Source organism: Camarhynchus parvulus, chromosome 3 (genome assembly GCF_901933205.1).
Source record: "Camarhynchus parvulus chromosome 3, STF_HiC, whole genome shotgun sequence".
Lineage (NCBI taxonomy): Eukaryota > Metazoa > Chordata > Aves > Passeriformes > Thraupidae > Camarhynchus > Camarhynchus parvulus.
Window position 1 is genome coordinate 13,562,594 of NC_044573.1, and position 18,495 is coordinate 13,581,088.

Genomic DNA, 18,495 nt, shown 5'->3' on the forward strand with positions numbered 1-18,495 from the left:
AGCAGGAACAGTTCTATAGAGGACACAAGCAGAAAGAGCTGCTTGGTACCTTGGGGGCACACCCACGGCTCTCCCCCAGCACAGGCCGGGGAGGCAGCACAGGGGCAGCTCCTGGCCCCAGGAGGGTGGGCTGCCCTGCAGCTTTGTCCTGGGTGGTTTCCTGCATCCCCCTGAGAGTGGAGCAGGCTGTGAGCCCCCGCTGTACTGCAGCACACACCGAGCCTGAGGCACCATGGAGATGGAGAGGGAGGAAGGGCAGGCATGGGGCAGGGGCGGCCGTGCTAAGGCACCACTGCCCCTGCCAGAGGCAGAAACACGGGGAAGGCAAACCAATGAGTCAAGGAGAGATGGCTACGATGGAAACAGCTGGAGGGGAGAGAAGCGTTTTCCATAGAGAATATGCAGGAGCAGTACTGGATCCATCAGGAATCATTACAAACTTTATTTCTCTGTGCATTGTGTACCATTGATAAGGATCATCACAATTAGTGGACTCACTGCCTATAGTGGTGGGCAATACACACAAAGAAAAAAATGAAGCCAAACAGATGAAAATGAAATCATTGTACATAAAGGTAATCATAACCCTGAACAACCTGCACCTGTGTTTGATTTTCCCCCCAAAACAATGAGAAACAAAAAAGAAAAACCCCAAAACAAATCAAAAGTGAAAAAAGGCTCGAGAAGAAAAAAAACCCTCCACAACTTCATATTCCTAGAGAAAATCTTACAGCAGGTTAATTAAAATTTCCACAGATAGTTCAAGATGAGTACAAATACCCCCAGCCAGCTGGTTATGGTACAAGCATCAGACATGGTTTTCAGCTGAGTGGGAAGAGCTCACCGTGGACATGCAGGCTGGGAGTTTGTCTGGCTGGAATGTCAGGAAGCCTGGCAAAGGGCAGCGGGTCAGGAGACATCTCTCAACACCAGTGCCCAGTGTCTGCGCCCTGGGGAGCTCTACACCCACATTTCCCTGGCTCAGCTCTCTATCCCAGCCTGCACTCCTGGCACCAGGGGGGTGATGCTGAGTCACACCTCCCTGTCTCATCTTGTCCAGTGACTTGGGATTCGGAGAGTGCAAAATATGACCTTTTCCTGGGGGGATGCATCCTGGTCACGCTCAGTGGAGTGGGAGATCTCGTACGGCCCTTCAGCCCTGCCTCCAAATGGCTGTGGGGAAGGACCAGCTTTGGGGACTGGTCCAGATGGCTTAACACTCAGAAACAGGGGCTGTCACTACACCTCTGGGGGTACAGGCAATAGCAGGGGGCCAAGGGCTTTGAGGCAGCCACCGACTCGAAAGGCAGAAGCATGTGGGGTGCTGGGAGTCAGCCAAGCTTGTTCCCCTCAGACTGCTCACCCCACTCCCTGGGACCCTGTGTAACACCTCCTGTGGGCAGAGGAGGCCTCACACTGGCTTCAGCACGTCAGAGGACCCCATCCACACAGCTGGACAGAGCCTGAAGTCTCTGGGATGTGGGTTTTCCTCCCCTGAAAACCTACAACTGCATGGCTGTTATTGCTTCTCATGGAGCCATGCCATGAGCAGTAAGTGGGGACAGCTTTCCATCCTTTCCACCCCCGCTAAGAGGAAACAAACAAACAAACGAGCAAACCCTATGGCAAAACTGAACTAACTAAAAATAAATAAAACCCAGTGAAAAGAAAACGCTTGTAATCTGCAATGCTCAACCCACATGGTTGGAAGGACTATCGCTATAGGATGCTATATACAGATAGATTTCATTTCATTCATGCAAATGTTACAAGTACCACGACAGCATGCCCGAGGAGGCGGAGGAGTGGGAGGAAGGCTCCCGCCGCTCCGCGTGGCCTCGGCTTGGGACACGGGACACGAGGCTGCGGCTGTGCACCCCCAAAGCATGGGCAGGGAAAGGTGAGGGGCATGTGGGTGGGAAATGCTAGTTGTACACACGCCAAAACGAAACAAAAAAACCAACCCCAAAGCAATGACGAAAACGGGTTGTGTTCTATCCTTAGAAAGCTCCCAGTTTCCCCTTGTCTTCAGTTTGGTCTCTTGCTCCTCTCCAGCAGGGCCAGAGGGCCTGTTCCCGGGTGGCGAAGGCAGCTGGATGGCGGTGGGAGATCAGAACCCTTGCTCTCCTCTCCTTCCCTTGCCCACTGCTCTGTTTCTCACCAGCTACTCTGGCCTTGCTCACACCGACGCGCCCCGGTCGCCTTCTCATCCGTCTTCCCGGGGCCAGCGGGTGGGAGTCAGCGATGGAAGGGGCTCGGTGGCCATCGGCCGCTCCTGTTGGTCGAGTTGCAGAAAGGGCCCTGCCCCTGGCTCCTGGCTGGGGCCACTGCCTGGGGAGGGGTCCTGCTGGCTTTGGGGTCCTGCCTAGTTCAAAGGATGCTCCAAAGCCGCTTTCCATCAGCAGGTGTGTGAACATGGCAAATCTCTTTTATTCTTTCTCTGTTCATTATACACAGCTTTATATCTATATCTATACCTATATATCACTCTATATAGATATATATAGATATACACATATTTACTATCTCTGATTGTCCCTTTAGAAGCCCTTTATGTGGCAGTAGGCTTCCAGAGATGAGAAGAATATGTACAAGAGCCAGAGGAGGATAAAGAGTGAGGATGTGAGCAGCTTGGAAGTCCGCGGCCCGCCCAGCTCACCTCCGATCTCGGGTCTCCGCCGGTAGAGCAGCACTCCCACACTGATAAAAGCAAAAATGGTGAAGAGGGTGACGGAGAAGGCCAGTGTGCCAGGGGAGACTTGGAAGGCTTGTCCATGCGCCGCGTGGTAGATGGCTGCGATGGACCAGGCCACCCCGATGCCCAGGAAAACGTTCACAGCGTTGCTCCCAGTGACGTTCCCGATGGACGCGTCCGCGTACTGGTCCTGCGTTGCTGCTACTTTGCTGGCAAATGTGTCTGCAAAGGAGAGATGGGGAGAAACCCTCAGGAAACACCCAGGAAAAGAGGGCAGCTTGGGGACAAATGTCAATGGCAAGATCTGGGAAAAGAAAATAATGGGTAAGGGGATAGGGTACAGCCCCTTCTAAAGGAAATTCCAGGGAAACGGGGGAACCATCTGGCTCTTCTTGGACCATCAGGGTCTGGAAATGCACAGGGGGGAATCTCAATGGTCAGAAAGACAGGGCTTCCCCCAGTATGGCCTCTAGCACCTTCTGCCTCCCTGAAGTCCAGTGCCTTGTGCAGGCCCTGACACCGTGGTAAACCAGGTCATCCTCCATCCCTTGGGAAGAAAAACCATGGGTGTAGGTGCATGCTTGCCCAGGTGCTCTGCCAGCTTTATTACCAGTGATAAAACTTGGCTGGCCATTTTAATGGAAAACCTTGTGTTAGGCAGACCAGCATGACGCTGCTCTGCACCACAGGGAAGTGCTGATTTTACATCCAAACCCACTCTGGATCTGCAGGGGGAAGGAAGAGCAGGAGGGGTTAGCCCGTGGGTTGGTTCAGGTGAGCACTCTCAGCTAACAATGAGAAGATGAGTCCGGAACATATCTGCACTCCCAGATCCCCTTGGGTACAGGCAGCCCAGCGTGGCTCAGGAAAAGGAAACAACGAGGTCATATTTCACCTCTTTTAATTCTACAGAATTTCCTTTCTGTCCCTCCCCACGGGGCTCCAGGGTGAGATGGCAAAGTGCAGCCTGGCACAAAGATCCAGCTCCATGGAAAAGGAGGGGATGGGCACATAGAAGCACAGCAAGAGGGTCCATTTGCAGCAAAGAAATCAAAAGGCTGCTTTATTTTTTCAAAAAAGCTGCCATGGAAATGCACCTAAGGGAAGGAAAAGGCCTTGATCATGGTGCAGTGACAGAGTTGTGGGACAGTGCTGATGCCTCCATGGCTCTGCAGCTGCCACTGGGGGAGAAGGAATGAGTGTAGAAACAACCACATGCACTTCTGCAAGTTTGAGCAGTGCTTTCAATGCAGGGAAGGTCCCTGTCAGCGCTGATTTCTCTGCACCCTCCTCTGGTGCCTGCCCATCTCCTGGAAAGCAGGGCTGAAAGAGCCCAACCAGCACCCAGCTAACACAGCACGGCCTGGGAGGCAACCGAAACGAGAGTAGCCCAATGTATTCTAAAAAAGAACTGCTTAAATGCCACCTTATGCCAGCAAAAGCAGGAGGGAAGATTTTCACTGTCAAACATGTGAAGAAGCTCTGCAAACCTTCTGCTGAAGCCTCTACTGCCAGAGGTCTAAAAAATGCTCCTTCTTCTGTTCCTTGCCCCAGATCTGTTCTCTTTTGGTTCTGCTGCTTCTTCTCTTTGCCTTTGCTAGCATTAGGACAATTTCAGGATCTTTGAGCATCTGGGTGCTGATAACTGGAAGTTTGCAGGTGGTGAGGGAAGGTGTGATTGATGCAAAGGATGGTTGGGGTGGGTCAGAGCCCCTTGTCCAGAAATCAGGCTCTGCCTGCCCACCACAGCCCATGGCAGAAGATGAGTGAAAGGCACAGGCTCTCTTACACAAGCTGACCTGGGAATCCACAGAGCTTCACAAGTTGCATTTCAAGCAGCTCCCCCAGCTCAGCAAACTCACCTTGATCCATCTGAACCTGGTCTCACACAACGGTGTCCATGCTGGAAAGTGCCCTGAGTATGGACTCACACTTAATTCACACAGGAGCAAAGTGAAAGCAGCTGATGCTTAAAATGCAGGACTGCCAATGCTGGCAGCATTTTAACTGAAGGCCAATTCCTACTCTGAAAGTGGATACCAGGGAGGCTGCCCACAGAAACAGATACTTCACAGTCTTTGCAGTGGGATGGGCCTTGAAATAATTCCCACAGGACTGAATCCACATCCTGGTTCTATCCTTCAGCCCATCTGAGACTGAAAACCAATTTCCATCTATATCTCAAACCTGTGCTTTGGGATCCTGCAGAGCACAGCCCTCCCCAACCCCAACCCCAACCCCAGCCTGGGTGGAGATGGAGCTTCACAACAAACACCGTGGCTGTGCTTACCTGGCACCGAAGTCCCCAGGGCCACAAACACGACGGCGGTGACGGAGTCCTTCAAGCCAATGGTGCAGCCAAAGTGGGATGCCAGGTCGCCAATGAAAGCTGTCAGGAGCCCAATCATGAGGATGGAGACAACGAAGCAAGCCCAGCCATTCCAGTAGTCTGTCGGGGGCACGAAGGCAAAAAGGACCTTCCAGAAGACGGTCAGAAAGTGCATCACGTAGTCAAAGCAGGAGGGCAGCTTCTCCTCCCCACATTCATCGTCATCGTCATCTTCCCCTGGAGAACACAGCAGTGCCTGATCAGATTTGTTCATCCTGGGGAGGTTGGCAAAGCTCCTGTGCAAACTGCAGTCCCCAAAATGCTCTGTCTTGTGATTTGGGCCCTGGGAGGCCTTGACATCCAAATATCTTATTTTCTGAGCAATCATCAGAGTGGCTCGATGGCCTTTCCTTGCCCCTTTCCACAGCACAGAGACACACCCCAGAGGCAGTGGTTTAAAAAAACAACCTGCACTTCAGAAAATGCAGAGCCTTGTGCCAGCACCTCTGCCTGAGTTTAACCATCAGTTGCTTTCTGGGACTCAGCTCCTGCTCAAGAGCTCTTCCCCCAGAAGAAGTGGAAAAAACCAAGCTCATGCTGGCTGGAGCTGACTGGGGCAGGCAAACCCACCAAGAGCAACTCCTGCCTTGTGGAGACTCCCACAGGGAAGCCCCTTCTGAGCTGCTCTGAGCTGCTTTCCACAAGTGCCTGCAATTGCTTCCCTCTCTCTGGAAAGGCAGCTGGGTTTGATGGTTGCTGAGCTGCTCTGGTGCTTCATCTTACCTTTGCTGCAAACCGGGATCAAGTGATGGATTTTCGCCTGCCCTAAAGCCTCCCTGCTCAATCACTGCTGGCTGTCCTTCCCTGCTGCATTTCCCTGTCCCTTCATATGCTTCCCTATAAGCTCTGGTTGTCCATTCCTTGATGTCTGGTCTCGCCTAGGTCAGTGGGAACTCTCTGTCCTGCTCCAGGCATTGGCACCTCACCTGTCTCTGCAAAAGCCCTTGGCATCCAGCCTACAGGGAGTCCCCATGGGGTGGGGGTGACCCCACCAGGGAGCCCACTGGGGCTGGTGGCCCCTTGCCTGGCTCCTGCAGCTCTGAGGAGCTGCCTGGAGAGCCTGCTGGCCAGCCTGTGCCTCATGCAAGCTGCATGGCAAATGTGGGGCTTCCCCAGCCTGGCACAGTGCACAACATCACTGTTGTGGCACAGTCAAAAACTCCTCCTGCTCACACTGGAACCACTCCCAGACTTGAAGGGGAGGTGACACTTTTCCAACTAAGCCAGTGGGAGCTTTCCTGCTGCCCTTAAGGAACAAGGGTGAGTTTCTAAGTCACAAATGTTCGGGATACCAAGGCTAACTCATGCTAAAGACATCCCTCACATTTTGTCTGGTGATTTTCCATGCTTTTGATGCTTTTTGTTTTCCCCCCAAGGATGTGGACCACCAGGTCTCCCTGCATGGCTGTTGAAAGAAGCTCCTTAGCAATGGGAAGATGCAAGCTTTGGAGCTTCAAACTCACTATGGCAGAAACAGCAGCTAATCAGTGTTATTGTTTTGGCAGATATAAATACCCATTCCTGTGCACTGTTGTGAAAATAAGGAACAGTTTTCCAGCCTGGAAAGCCTATGTTGGGCTGTGTTTTCCCTCAATGTGCAAAGGCTGCTAATGGCAGGATACACCACGCTGTGCTCGAGCTGTAATTCTGCAGCAGGTACTTCAATCCTCTGCCAAGCTCAGGGAGGCATCAGGACTGCTATGGACCTGAATCTTTATGGAGATGATAAAACAGATTGAAAAATGAACATGAATGCCACTGTCATAACCCTCATCCAGATCTGCCTATCATTTTGTTAAGCAGCCATGATGTCTCTGTTTTGAAGAGCTGGCCAGATCTTGTGGAGGTGACCTGAAACACAGAGTGGCCTGGGACGGTGACCCAGGGGTGCAGTCAGAAACGGGCCTGCAAGCCCCAGAATGTTTTTGCTGCAGCAGAAGCTTTATAGTTCTTGGAAGCAGACTAAAGGAGCTGAGTGACAGGCTCTGGACAGCCCAGAATGGCACAGCACAGTGTGGCACAGCCCTGTCTGCACCTGCACTGCCCTTGCACAGACCTCACCTTCTGCTGCTCCATCCCCCTGCAAACACTGCCCTGAGTTGATCATTGGGTGGGAAATGGGGGTTTAAAGTTTCTTTTCTCAGCTGGGATGTTACATTTTGAAGTGGTGATGGGTGACTTTCACCTGGTATCCAGAGTGAGCTGTGGGGGAAAAACTCAAACCCAACCTCCCGTGTTTAAGGCATTTTAACTTATCTGGCACAAGGCCTGAGGAGTGAAAGCCTGGGTACCTCCAGAGCTCAGAGACAAACTACCACTGAGATCCACAACTGCAAGGGACAGCTCATGTCCACCAAAATACATCCCATTTATTAAATGCTTGTTAATCATCTCTGATCATGGCTGTATATTCCAGATATGGGAGCAACATAACTGCAGTCTTTACGTGTGTCACAGAAATGGGATCCAACCATCAGTGACTTTCTTTGCTTTAACATGGGATGCAATTACATAATTGGTTCTGGCATAGATTAGTTTAGCCATATTAGCTACAAAACCTGCAGCAAGGATTGTCTTGTATGATAAGTTCATGCTGAATCCAAAATAATGGGAGGCTCTTGCCTGGAGGGTCTGAGAAGAACTGTGCTACAAGAGGAAGGATCACAATCTGAGGAGAAAGATGCTGCAGAGTGTCCTGCCCTTGTTTTCCAGAGGCAGAGGGCAAATGGTACTGCCATCATTTTTAATTACCTCGTGCTGGGCAGAGGTTACCTTGTATAGCAGAGTTAGGAAGCTGAGCGCTCCTCCATGCACTTCAGTGCACAATTAGCCAGATGAGAGGTAAGTGCCTTCCCCAGGGATTTAATTTAAGCTGGTTGATTTTGCCCTAATATGCACACACACAGCCCAGGCTGGGCTCTGGGGTTGTAACATCCAGCCAGTAAGTAATAGTGTTTCCAGCTGTTAAAACAACATCTGGAGGAGACCATGTTTCTTCCTTATTCCACATATATGGGAATGATACTATATCCTGTACTGGTAAACATGGCACTGGCACCTGTCAGAATGGCACAACAAGGCATTTGAGGGAAAGGCAATTCTCCAAGGGAAGGAAGATAAGATCACACAGGATCTGGTTCAGTCAGAGATATGATGTGCTGCTGCAGCCATTGGGCTGCTGAACCATAACCCTCCAGCCACAGCTGGCTGGGGCAGCAGGAGTTCCAGAAAGCAGGGCGTGTCAAGGGAGAATTTTGGCTCAGAGAGAGTGACTGCCTTCAGGGTTTGCACCGTCACTACTGTGTTGTCCTCACCACAGAGGTACAGGGAGAACCAGGGAAGGGGAGCACTGTTGCTTCACACCAGCCTTATTTATGCACTCTGAATTTCCACACTGTGTTCTCCTCCCAGATCTCTCCCACTGAACTGACTTTTCCCCCCTCTGCCGTCTGCTACCAGCCAAGGTGTTGCTCTGCCTGGTGCTACAGACACGCTTCACGCAGAAGGTTTCCTACACATGAGACAAGGTGCCCTCACAAAAGGCTTTAATCAGCTGCCTTATTTATGCAGAAGCTGTAAATAACTCTGCCACCTGCTTTGCCTCCTGCTGCTCCACTACAGCCCGTGTTAGTGATGTAGCCGAGGCGAGGCGAGCGCGAGGGTGATCGTAATTCACCTGGAGCTGCGGCCCAGACTCACCCGCGCTGACAGTAATGGCCTCAATAAACTGCTCCCTCCAGCTGTTTGTGCCAACCACCAGGGCCAGGTTCGTCTTCTTAATGAGCTTGTCCACTGTGTTCTGTGGAGGGAGATGCAGAGCACAGAATTAGGGGCTGGAAATACAGGGCTAAAGCCCACCAGTGTCACTGTTTATGGGCGTGTGTTTATGGAACAAGCTCAGCAGATTTAAGCTCAAGAGATCCAAATGTAAGTACTTGCAATTCCTCTCGCTGCTGCTAAAAAAGACCTTAGGAAACTTGCTCATGGATAGGAGTTTAAACCCTCTCAGAGCCACCACAAGGGTGGACTGTTATATTTTTATACTACAGAAAAATGGAGAAGATAATGAAATGGCCAGTTTTCAGCTCTTGGCCTGGCACATGCATCCACGGCAGCTGAGCCGCACAACCATTACTTGCATTTGGGGTTATCAGCCCTTTGCACTGGGAGTGCCAGGCTTGGGACTCACTCAAGGCTGCCTGTAAGTAGGAGCAGTGGGTAGAACTCACTGTGAGAACAGGGGCATGTTTTAAAGCAACCTGCAGCATTTGAGACCCCAGTACCTGTTTCTTGTGTGATTCCATGCACTGCCTTGCTTTGCTCCAATACCATCACCATGTGCCTCCCAGTGCTGCACAAATCCAAAAGGAGGAGAGGGGAAGAAGAACAGGGATGCAGGATGTGACCAGTACCTTGAACTCATAGGATTCCTCAATGATGATCTCGAGTTTGGTGTGCTCCCCCAGGACTGGGCGCCCCATCTCTGCGATCCGCCGCTCTTCCTCCTCCTTGCTGGTCAGGGGCTGCTTTTCCTCATTCTCCTCTGCAAAGCAAAGAGCCCGTGGGTGAAGCAGGCCCAGCTGGGCACTCTGGATCTCGCCTCCTGTCAGAGGGGGAGGTCAGGAGGCCTCCAGGTGGGAGAATGAGCGACAGAACAGCGGAGAAGGAGTTCATGGAGCAACAGACAGGATAGTTTTATGGAATGCTACCAAGAGGTCTGCAACTCATCCAACCTCAGGAGGAGTCCTGCTCATCCTGGGGCTGGGGAATAGCTTATTGCTTGGTAATTGCTTTGTTATTAATTGCTGCCTCTGCCACTGGGCTGCTGGGAAGGGGAAAGATCAGCACTAAGGCTGCTCCATTCCCCAGCACTCCAGGTCAGCACTGAGGTACAGTCAGGGCAATTCCACCAGCCTGTTACAGCAAGAGAGCTCTGTCAGCAGCTCCTGGGCCGAGACACAGATGAAATCTTGGCTCTACCTCCTTCTGAGCAGGGCTTTGCCTTGGAGAGGGGCTGGCAGCCAATGCCTGCTGTGATGGTGGGGCTGGAGGGAAGAGCACAGACGTAAGAAGCCATCCCCAGGCCAGTGCCTGGCTCCAAACCCTGAAAGAGGAGGCAGCAGAGGGACTACAAGATCAGTGAAGCAGGTCTGCGCCTCCACTGTCATCTGTGCAACCTCTGGGGCATGGGGACTGCAGGCAGCACGCCCTTTGTCACTGTCCCTTGTGCAGACCCCACTGAACTCCCTTCCAGTCACCTGAGGGATGGCAGAAGAACATCAGGGCTAAAAAGGACCGGAGTTAATCTGTCAGTAGGCAAACACCCCAGTCAGTCCATGTGAGACTGACATGGTGCCACACCACAGGTACCTTGGATGGAGACCACGGTGCAAGGAAGAGGATGATCTCTAGCCTGGACCTTCCTGAAGACAGGTTTGCCTATTAAAGTGATCAGCAGGAGATCAGCAGGGGGGACTGCACACTCTACAAGCTGTCCCCGTGTAGTTAGTAAACTCCACTCTAATGTCACACGGGGTTAGTGCTGCTCCCTTGCTGGATGCCCCTTGTCTGCTCAGGTGGCACGGAGTTGAGCGAAAGCCCTTTTCCTCCTGCAGGCCTAAGAGACCTGCCTTGGAGCCAGAGCCTCCTAAACCTGAACTCTGTTTCCAGGGCTCCTGAGGGGCAGTGTGTGGGACCCAGGACGTTCTCATCCTCTGCAGTTCAGCTGAAGGAAAGCCAGAGGAGCCATGGGGTCCTGCCCCTCCCACAGCGCTCGGGCGCCTGGCTCGGGCCTGGGAAGTGAGAAAAGAGCCCTGTGCACAGGGAGGGGACAACTGGACCAAATGGAGAAGCCCATCCTGCTCCAAGACATGGACAGGGGTTGTCTGTGACTTGGGAGGTGACAAGTGACCGTCCCCGAGGCGGGGTTAGGCGTGTGAGGCAGGCAGGGCACTCTGTGGGAGCACACGGAGTTAGCGGGACCGGCCGGGCCCGGCAGGCCGCGGCTCTGCGCCTGCTTACCATGGCGGAGTTTCCCTCCAGGACAGAACAAAAGCAAAGAGGAAACCAAGAGGAAAGAGCAGGGTGAGCATATGGCCATTAAGAGAAAGGAACAGGGGGACAGGGGAAGAGTAGAAATCCATACCTGTGATGGTGAAGCCACCTAGATGAAACCAAAAATGAGAAAAAGGGAGAGAGAGAGAGAATAAATGAGGATTAGCATTTGCATGTCAACACAGACATGGTGGTCCTTCCCTGCCCCGCTGTGGACATGGGGTCTGCTGCCCAACACACACCCCAGGGATAGTGTGGGACACCTGGACACAGGCTTTTCAACCCACATCTGCAAGCTGCCACCCCTTGGTGTCTGATATATGCTGTGGAAAGGGTGAAATCTGTCCTGGGGCTGCGAGCGTGTGGGGAATGAGGATGCCCTCTCCCCAGCTGCCCTACCCTGGAGGTGGCCAGCAAGGAAATTCAAAGGTTGCTTAGGCTCTAAGTCTCCCCAAGACAGGAGGCAAAGTTTGTAAAGGACTGGCCAACTTTTCTGTCCAGCCACAAGCACCTGTCAGTCACCAGGAAATCCTGTTTTGTCATGCCACTTTAGAGGTGATGGGTTAATTTGTGTGGCACAGGTTTGTATCTTGGGGTGCTGGCAGGTTTTCTCTGGCTGTGACAGCACCACCCCCTCCAAAAATGCTCCTTGCACCACCTCTTAATATTGGTGACTTTGGGGCTCTACTCTAAGGAAAGATGGGGCATTAGGTACCTGAGCTTAAACAGTGCTGACCACCCTAAAAGAGAATGCTGTGAGCAAAGAAAAACATCAAGCAAAATCGACTGTCTTCCAAAGATATGCAAACCAGAAAAATGGAAAGGAAAAATGAATGCGCTTACCAAGCTCATTCAACAACAGGGCTGTGAAGGAGACAGAGACAAACACAGAAGAAGAAAAGTAAATGAATAATGAAATCAAAAGGGATATCCACAGAAAGACACCAGATCCCAGGGCAGAGATTTCAGATCTGTAAAGCTGCAGGATACCATTAGTGTTAAGAGACACCGAACAGAAATGTTTCATGGGATTGTGGATTTAAAATAAAAACCACTGCAAACATGGGGTGAATATGGGATTAGAAGACACACTCCAAAAAATTCATTTTCCCCCTTTGAATTGTATGTGCAAGATCTTCCATTGGTCTCAGAGGCAGTTCTGCCCCGGGGGGGACACAAGATGTCCCATGTGCAGCAGCTACTGGCTGTGACCTCCTCCAGCTGCCTGATGGGGAGCAATGGCTCCAGTGGCAGCTGCACTTTTGGCACAGACAATCTGAGAAGAAAAGTCTGTGGCAAGGCTTGGCTCAAGGGTCTTGTTGCTCAACATTTTAGATCTCCAAAACGAAAGAAAAAGCCTCTCCCTTAGTGCCCTGGTGGCTCTTGGGCCCTGCCACAGCCTAGGGGTGACATTTCAGAGATGCCCTCATCTCTCTGAGCACACTGCTCCTCCTGCCTCACTGCTTCTTGTATCAAACCAAGTACAAAGAAACAAGTTTAAAAGAAAAAAAAATTAAAATTGCATGACCAAAGCAGTAAATAGCTGCTTTAAATAGTCCTATAGAGTTTTGTCTTGCCTTTCACTTAGTGAGCTGGCAAGCCTGAGCTTCTCTCAGGTTTCCCTGATTATCTTTGTGACCAGGAAGATAAGACATTTTTTTCCTTTTCCTTTTATTTTTAGATAAAAATTTCATCTGGGATCTTCAGAGCTGGGGCCACAATTTTTAAGCCTTGGATCTGGAAAGCATGTTTGCTCCTGCTGGACTTGCAAGGCTGAGTGCACACTGGCCCCTGTGGGCAAGGATGGAGCTGCTGAGTCGAGTCGTCCATGTGTAACTTTATCCTGGCAGTACTGTCCATGCTCCACAGATGCCACCAGCTCCATTTAATGACACAGACCCCACCTGCAGTGCCTGAGTCATGCCAGTGTCTGATTTTTTAGCCCAGCTTTTGTTAGGTAGTCACGTAAACCATCAGGGAAGCTGATGGAGGGGATGATGCAGCTGACTTAGCACCTGAGCTGAAGAGGAATGTGGCATGTTCCCCTCAGTGTGGGGACAACTGAGGGCCCTCTCTGTTGTGATCAAAGAAATATTACAGCCTAATGCCTGCTGGAGGGAGAGCTGATGTCCCAGAAACTAGAAAGCTGCTCCAAGGCAGACAGACCAAATCTTCTGCAGAGGCTTTAATAATGGCCCATCTCTTAAGTAACTCTAAAACTGCTTCTTGCTCAGCCACCAGTAGTGTGCAGAACCAGCTGTTGCCATTAATCCTCATTTAATTTTCTAGCAGAAAAAAAACCATGGGAAAATAGGTGAATTCTGTCTTTTTGGGAAGTTTGGCATTTAGTTTAGAAATGTGATGAAAGAGGAAATTGTTTTTATTATTCCTTTGAGAAGCTATTATCCAATGCAGAGCCATGAAACTTCATTTGAGCATAACCTGATTTACCTAAACTGATTGCATCTCATGATATTACCTACTTGGGCTGTGATTTTCGTCTATTTTCGGATCCTGGTGCCAGTATAAAAAGGCTAAAATTACTGCTCTGGCCATGCATTTTATCTCAAGTGAAAGCTGTTTTCTTCTGACAAAAATGATGCAGTGTTGCCCTTTTTACTTGTCGAGGCTGGATGTTCTCTTGGATTAAATGAAGGCACAGCAGGGCAGCACTCCCAAAATGTCTCTGGGGGCTGGTGACGCTCCTGCTCCAGGGTGGTGCCAGGAGCACTCCTCACTCCCTGGGATGGGATGGAGTCCTCTCCAAACGAAAGAGGGAAGAAAACAGAGCAAAAAGGTGCAGCGGCCAAGCTTCAGAGGAGGGAGGGCCAAACGGCCAGGAGCCAAAGTGCGAGGAGAAAGGAGTGTGAGAGTAGGGAGACACAGAGAAAGCGGCAGCGCCTCGAGAGCTGGTCTGGTTTTACTCTCACACCTTTCACTCCTCGTCGTAGCCACACCGGGTCCCCAAGCACAAGGAAGAAACTGCACTCTTTCTCATACTCCTCACGGTCAAGTACTCTAAGGGTAATGAATTTCCTGTGGGAACACAAGACAAAGGCAAACACATGATTGGCATCACACACACATGCAGGTCACGTCCGCCCGGGTGCTGTGGTGACAGAGATGGTTGGCTGGGGGGAAGGGGCTGCACATCCCCCCTTTGGGGCATATGGGGAAGGGCAGGAGCCTCCTCACCCACCACCTGGCCCAGGTCGTGCCTTGCTGGCCTGGGGACAGGCTGTGCTCAGGGGGGACGGGGAGTGGCCTTGCTCCTGCCCTTTTCCATAGGCCCTGGGGATGTGAGCTCGGTGTTGCAGGTGCCAGACATGAGTGAGCCAGACAGGGACACACAGGCTGGGCTCAGCCCCGGAGCACATCCCCCACCTTTCTTCTCACTCATCTCCACCAGCCGGGGCTCCCCGATCTCTAGGTAGAAGGTCTTGTTTTTCTCATACTCCTCATCATCTATCACCTTGATTGATATCGTTTTGCTGGAACAGAGAAGAAGAAATAGAGATTCAAGAGTAAGGGGGGAAAAGGGAGGAGGAGAAACAGGGAGCAGAACAGGAGAAGGAGAAGAAGGTAGAGGAGGAAGGTGAAAAGAGCAGGAAAAGGGGGCTGTGGACAGAAAACAGTGTTTTTGGTGGCACAGGCTGGAGGGACAGCACAGTCAAAAGCAAAGGGCAGGAGCCAATGGGCCAAACTTGCTTCAGGATGGGCATGGACCACAGAGCACCAGCAGCCTGCAGGTGCCATCCTCCCTGGCATGGCCAGGCTGGGCCAACCTTCCCCAGAGGTGTCTTGGCAAGATACCTCCCTTTCCAAAAACCTGTGGTATAGAACAGCCCCTTGGCAGCTTGCTCACATTGAATGGGCACAAGCACTAGGAACCAAGCCCCTGGAAGCATGATGCTCAAGCTTGGGCATGGAAGAGGCTCTGTCTCCCCAGGCTCAGCAGATTCATGAACAACATCATGATCAGCTGCTCAGTTTGGGCTTTGGAGGCTCTGATTTACAAGCTTGAAAGGGATGTTGGAGTTAGGACTTTTTCTGTGAAGGGAGTGCAAGGGAAAAATGGCCTTTCTGGTTAGGGCGGGCACATGGAAAGCTTCAGTGACGGTGGGATTTTGCTTCTTAAATTTTACTTTACAAGCAGCACACCCTTTCCCAAGCCTTCAAGGCTTAGTCCTCTCCTATTAGAGAGCTGAGCACCAATGCCCTCTCACATGACCCAGGGGTTGCTGAATTTGCCCCTGGAGCATCATCAGGACAGGTCTGAAGGCAGAGTCACGGCTCAGAGCACAGACACAAGCACACACCACAGAAGCTGAAAGCTTCACAGGAGGCTGGGGCCACCAGGAGAGAGATTTGCTCCTTGAGCCACCCAGTGAAGTAAAAATTGCTCTTCCAGAGGAAGAAAAATAGCACACGGAGGTGTTTCAGCTGTTTTCAGGGACTCACAGAAACAGCTGGCTAAAAGCTGCTCACCAGAAGGTGACCAAACCTGGGGTACAAACATGGGGTGGTGGACCTGTGCTACTGTGGTCCTTCCTACAGCAAAGCCATTGCAAAGACAGCACAGACAGAAATCCAGCAGCCTCTGCTCCTCCCTGGAGGCTCTGCTCACTGTCCTGGCACTGCTGTGGGGACAGGACCTCCTCCTGGCTCTCATCTCGATCCAGACAAGGAACAGCACCAAACAAAAAGCCAAGGCAGCGATTGTAGTCCTGTGTTTGCTTCTGGCTGGGTTTGCTTTCCCCTCACGCTCACCTGAGAGCACTGCCCTCCTGTGAATGCTTTTACCTAAACCAGCTTTCCCTCTGTCCCCTCCCAGCCCTGAATGCCCTGTCCTTTGCAGAAATGTTTCCCATCCCACCCCTGGCTCCTCTGCACTTTCCACGAGCACCCAGCACAAGCTGAAGCAGCCCCAAAACTGCTCCAAGATATGATGAACGAGGTTCTGCTGTTCCTGGCAGGTCCCAGCACTGAAAACCCATAAACATGGAAGAAAGCCACGCTCTAGGGGAGTGAAATTGAGGCCACACTGCCGTGATTTCTGGCTTTCTCCTCTCCTTGCACATCTGCACTGGCCACCCAGAGCCCCTCTGCTAAGCTGACAAGTATTTGGCAGCAGGGTCAACATTTTCTACTCATTCAGGGTAAACACCTCAAGCACTCAGAGGAACAGCCAGGATGATTTCTTGTGCTGTTTGCTGTGAGTCAGAAGTGTATTAAGTTTGCCCTTCATGCTTTTAATGAAACCATTTACTCAAGAGCAAGTGATGGCTGTGAAAAGTGTAACAATGCAGCACGGCTCAGTGTAATTGTATTTTATAATGAATATCTGTAATAATTTGTTCACTTTGTAATTATTGCTGCAATAGGTTTGTACACAGGAAAAATGGTTACCAAGCAGGCAGCTGATCTTGCTTTGCGTTGATGAGTTAGGGGAAATTATCATGTATTAAAAAACTAATGAAGGATATAAAAATGCTCTCAGTTAAGCTTTCAAAGAGAACCTGATAGAATTACCAGAATGGCACAATTTCAGAAACATTACTAATCAAATCAATAATTTTCTTGACAGGTCCCATTAAAATGTACACTGCATCCTGGCCTCATGCAGGAAAAATCCCCTCAGGAAAGTTAATTAAGAGAGGTGCCTTCTTAAATTCTGAGGGCAGCAGAGACATCAAGACATAAACTTCCTATGGGTGTATTCTGGCTTGCCATGTGTGGCACTCCTCAAAGCCCCACAAAATAATTCTCCCTCACAAAAAGAAATCTGTGTGCCAATTAAAAAAATTTAAAATCTGATGCTTAGGTACAACAGCAATAGGACTTCATGGAATAAAGCAGAATAATGGGGCTTTAAGTGCCACTGCCAGGAGGTGGTGGTGTTATGTAGTTTTCCAAGTGATCATTCCAGGGTGTGAACAAGTGCCCTGTGCTGGGCAGACTTGTGTGCTGCTGCTGTTTCTGCTGCACAAGGCTGCTGGGAAAATGGGTAGGCAGAACAAATGGCAAGTCTGTTCTCTGGGTGAATTTCCAATCAGCAAAAATTGCTGAGGCAAATTTGTCCCTGGGATGAGACTGCAATCCTGGAGGAAAGGATTACCTCCTAATGGTGTTTGAGAAACAGCAAGGATGTGAAAATAACACGGGCTATTGTTAGAGCGTGCCTGATCTCCATCCCAGCCTTCTGCCTGCCACAGAGCCCCTTACAGGGTCCTGCACACACGTGGCAGGGCTTGGGCAGTGCAGAGGAGGAGGGACAGGCAACTGCACCTTTTATCCTGCATTACAGTAAGGACTGCTGTCTGCAGCAGTCTAGGACAGGCACTGATGTCTCCCTGCTCCTGCTGGACCCTTCCATGTGGCCCCTGCTTCTCACTCCTCTCCCAGGTCCAGGATGTGGTGGGAATGAGGTGGGGCAGAGCCAGGGTGGCTGCCTGAGGCTCACAGAGCAGCCACAGCCCTGCCTGCAGCATCTGTCCCTGGACCTTCCCAGCTGGACACAGCAGGATGGGGAGAACAGAGCCCCCACAGCACAAGTACCTGCTGAAATTTGTATTTAAGATCTCTGTCTCCTGTGCCTCAGGGGCTCTTCCAGAAAAAGCTGTGATAGTGCATAACAGAAAACCAAAGGGACTCTTATTAGCACCCTGAAACCCCTCATGCTGTGTCACTGCAGGGCCAGGATCCAGGAGTCCCAAAGCAACAAGATAGAAGGAAAAAAACAAGGGATAAAAGCAGCCTCTAAACCATTACACATTTTCTTCACCTCGTGGGAATCTGGGGTCAATACAGAGGGTGTTTCCAAGCTGCCCCTTCTAGACAGAGGCCAAGAATCAGCTTTGATTTGGGGCTGACAGTGGTGTTTTTGCCATAATCTAATGTCTGCAGGAGCTGAGTATTTAAGCCAAACACTCCAGATCCTATCAGTGCACAACACCACAGCCTTTGGAATGGCTGGATTAGTTTTCCCTCTTTTGACCCTCAGTCACGCTGCAGGTGGGAAAGAACAATTTCTGAAGAATCACAGGGATAGAGGTCCTGTGTTGACATAAATCACCAGTCTTGACACAACCTCCCTTTTCCTTCCTCCAGTGATACCACGGGGCAAGTTAGCAGCAAACCAGGGCTGATGCTGCTGGGTTTTCCTTGCACTGGTGCTGGGTCCATCTCACCTGAGCTAAGGAATCCTGCTCTGCCATGGAGACTGAGGGCATCCATGACCCATCTGACTGTTGGCACTTCTGTGCCAGAAACTGCTCTTCCCCGAGTCTGCAGCCCAAGCAATTGCTGAGGGAATGAATTTCAAGTCATTTCCAAGTACTGGAAATCAAAGAGTAAA

The 18,495-nt window shown here is 51.0% G+C and overlaps 1 protein-coding gene across 6 annotated transcripts in view; it reads right to left on the bottom strand.

Moving 5' to 3' along the window:
* Nucleotides 1-420: 420 nt before the first annotated feature.
* SLC8A1 (solute carrier family 8 member A1) overlaps nucleotides 421-18,495 on the bottom strand; it is a 123,454-nt gene continuing 105,379 nt past the window's right edge. For 2 of the 6 annotated variants that reach the window (XM_030945124.1, XM_030945123.1), the window contains 7 exons: nucleotides 14,523-14,629; nucleotides 11,982-12,002; nucleotides 11,230-11,247; nucleotides 9,497-9,627; nucleotides 8,784-8,883; nucleotides 4,986-5,261; nucleotides 421-2,917 (listed from right to left, as the gene is read on the bottom strand). In XM_030945124.1, coding sequence (XP_030800984.1) covers nucleotides 2,541-2,917; nucleotides 4,986-5,261; nucleotides 8,784-8,883; nucleotides 9,497-9,627; nucleotides 11,230-11,247; nucleotides 11,982-12,002; nucleotides 14,523-14,629 — 1,030 coding nt within the window. In that variant the 3' untranslated portion in view covers nucleotides 421-2,540. Of the gene's footprint in view, nucleotides 2,918-4,985; nucleotides 5,262-8,783; nucleotides 8,884-9,496; nucleotides 9,628-11,229; nucleotides 11,248-11,981; nucleotides 12,003-14,070; nucleotides 14,175-14,522; nucleotides 14,630-18,495 lie in introns of all 6 variants that reach the window. The other 4 variants (XM_030945126.1, XM_030945125.1, XM_030945128.1 and 1 more) reach the window with 4 other exon arrangements.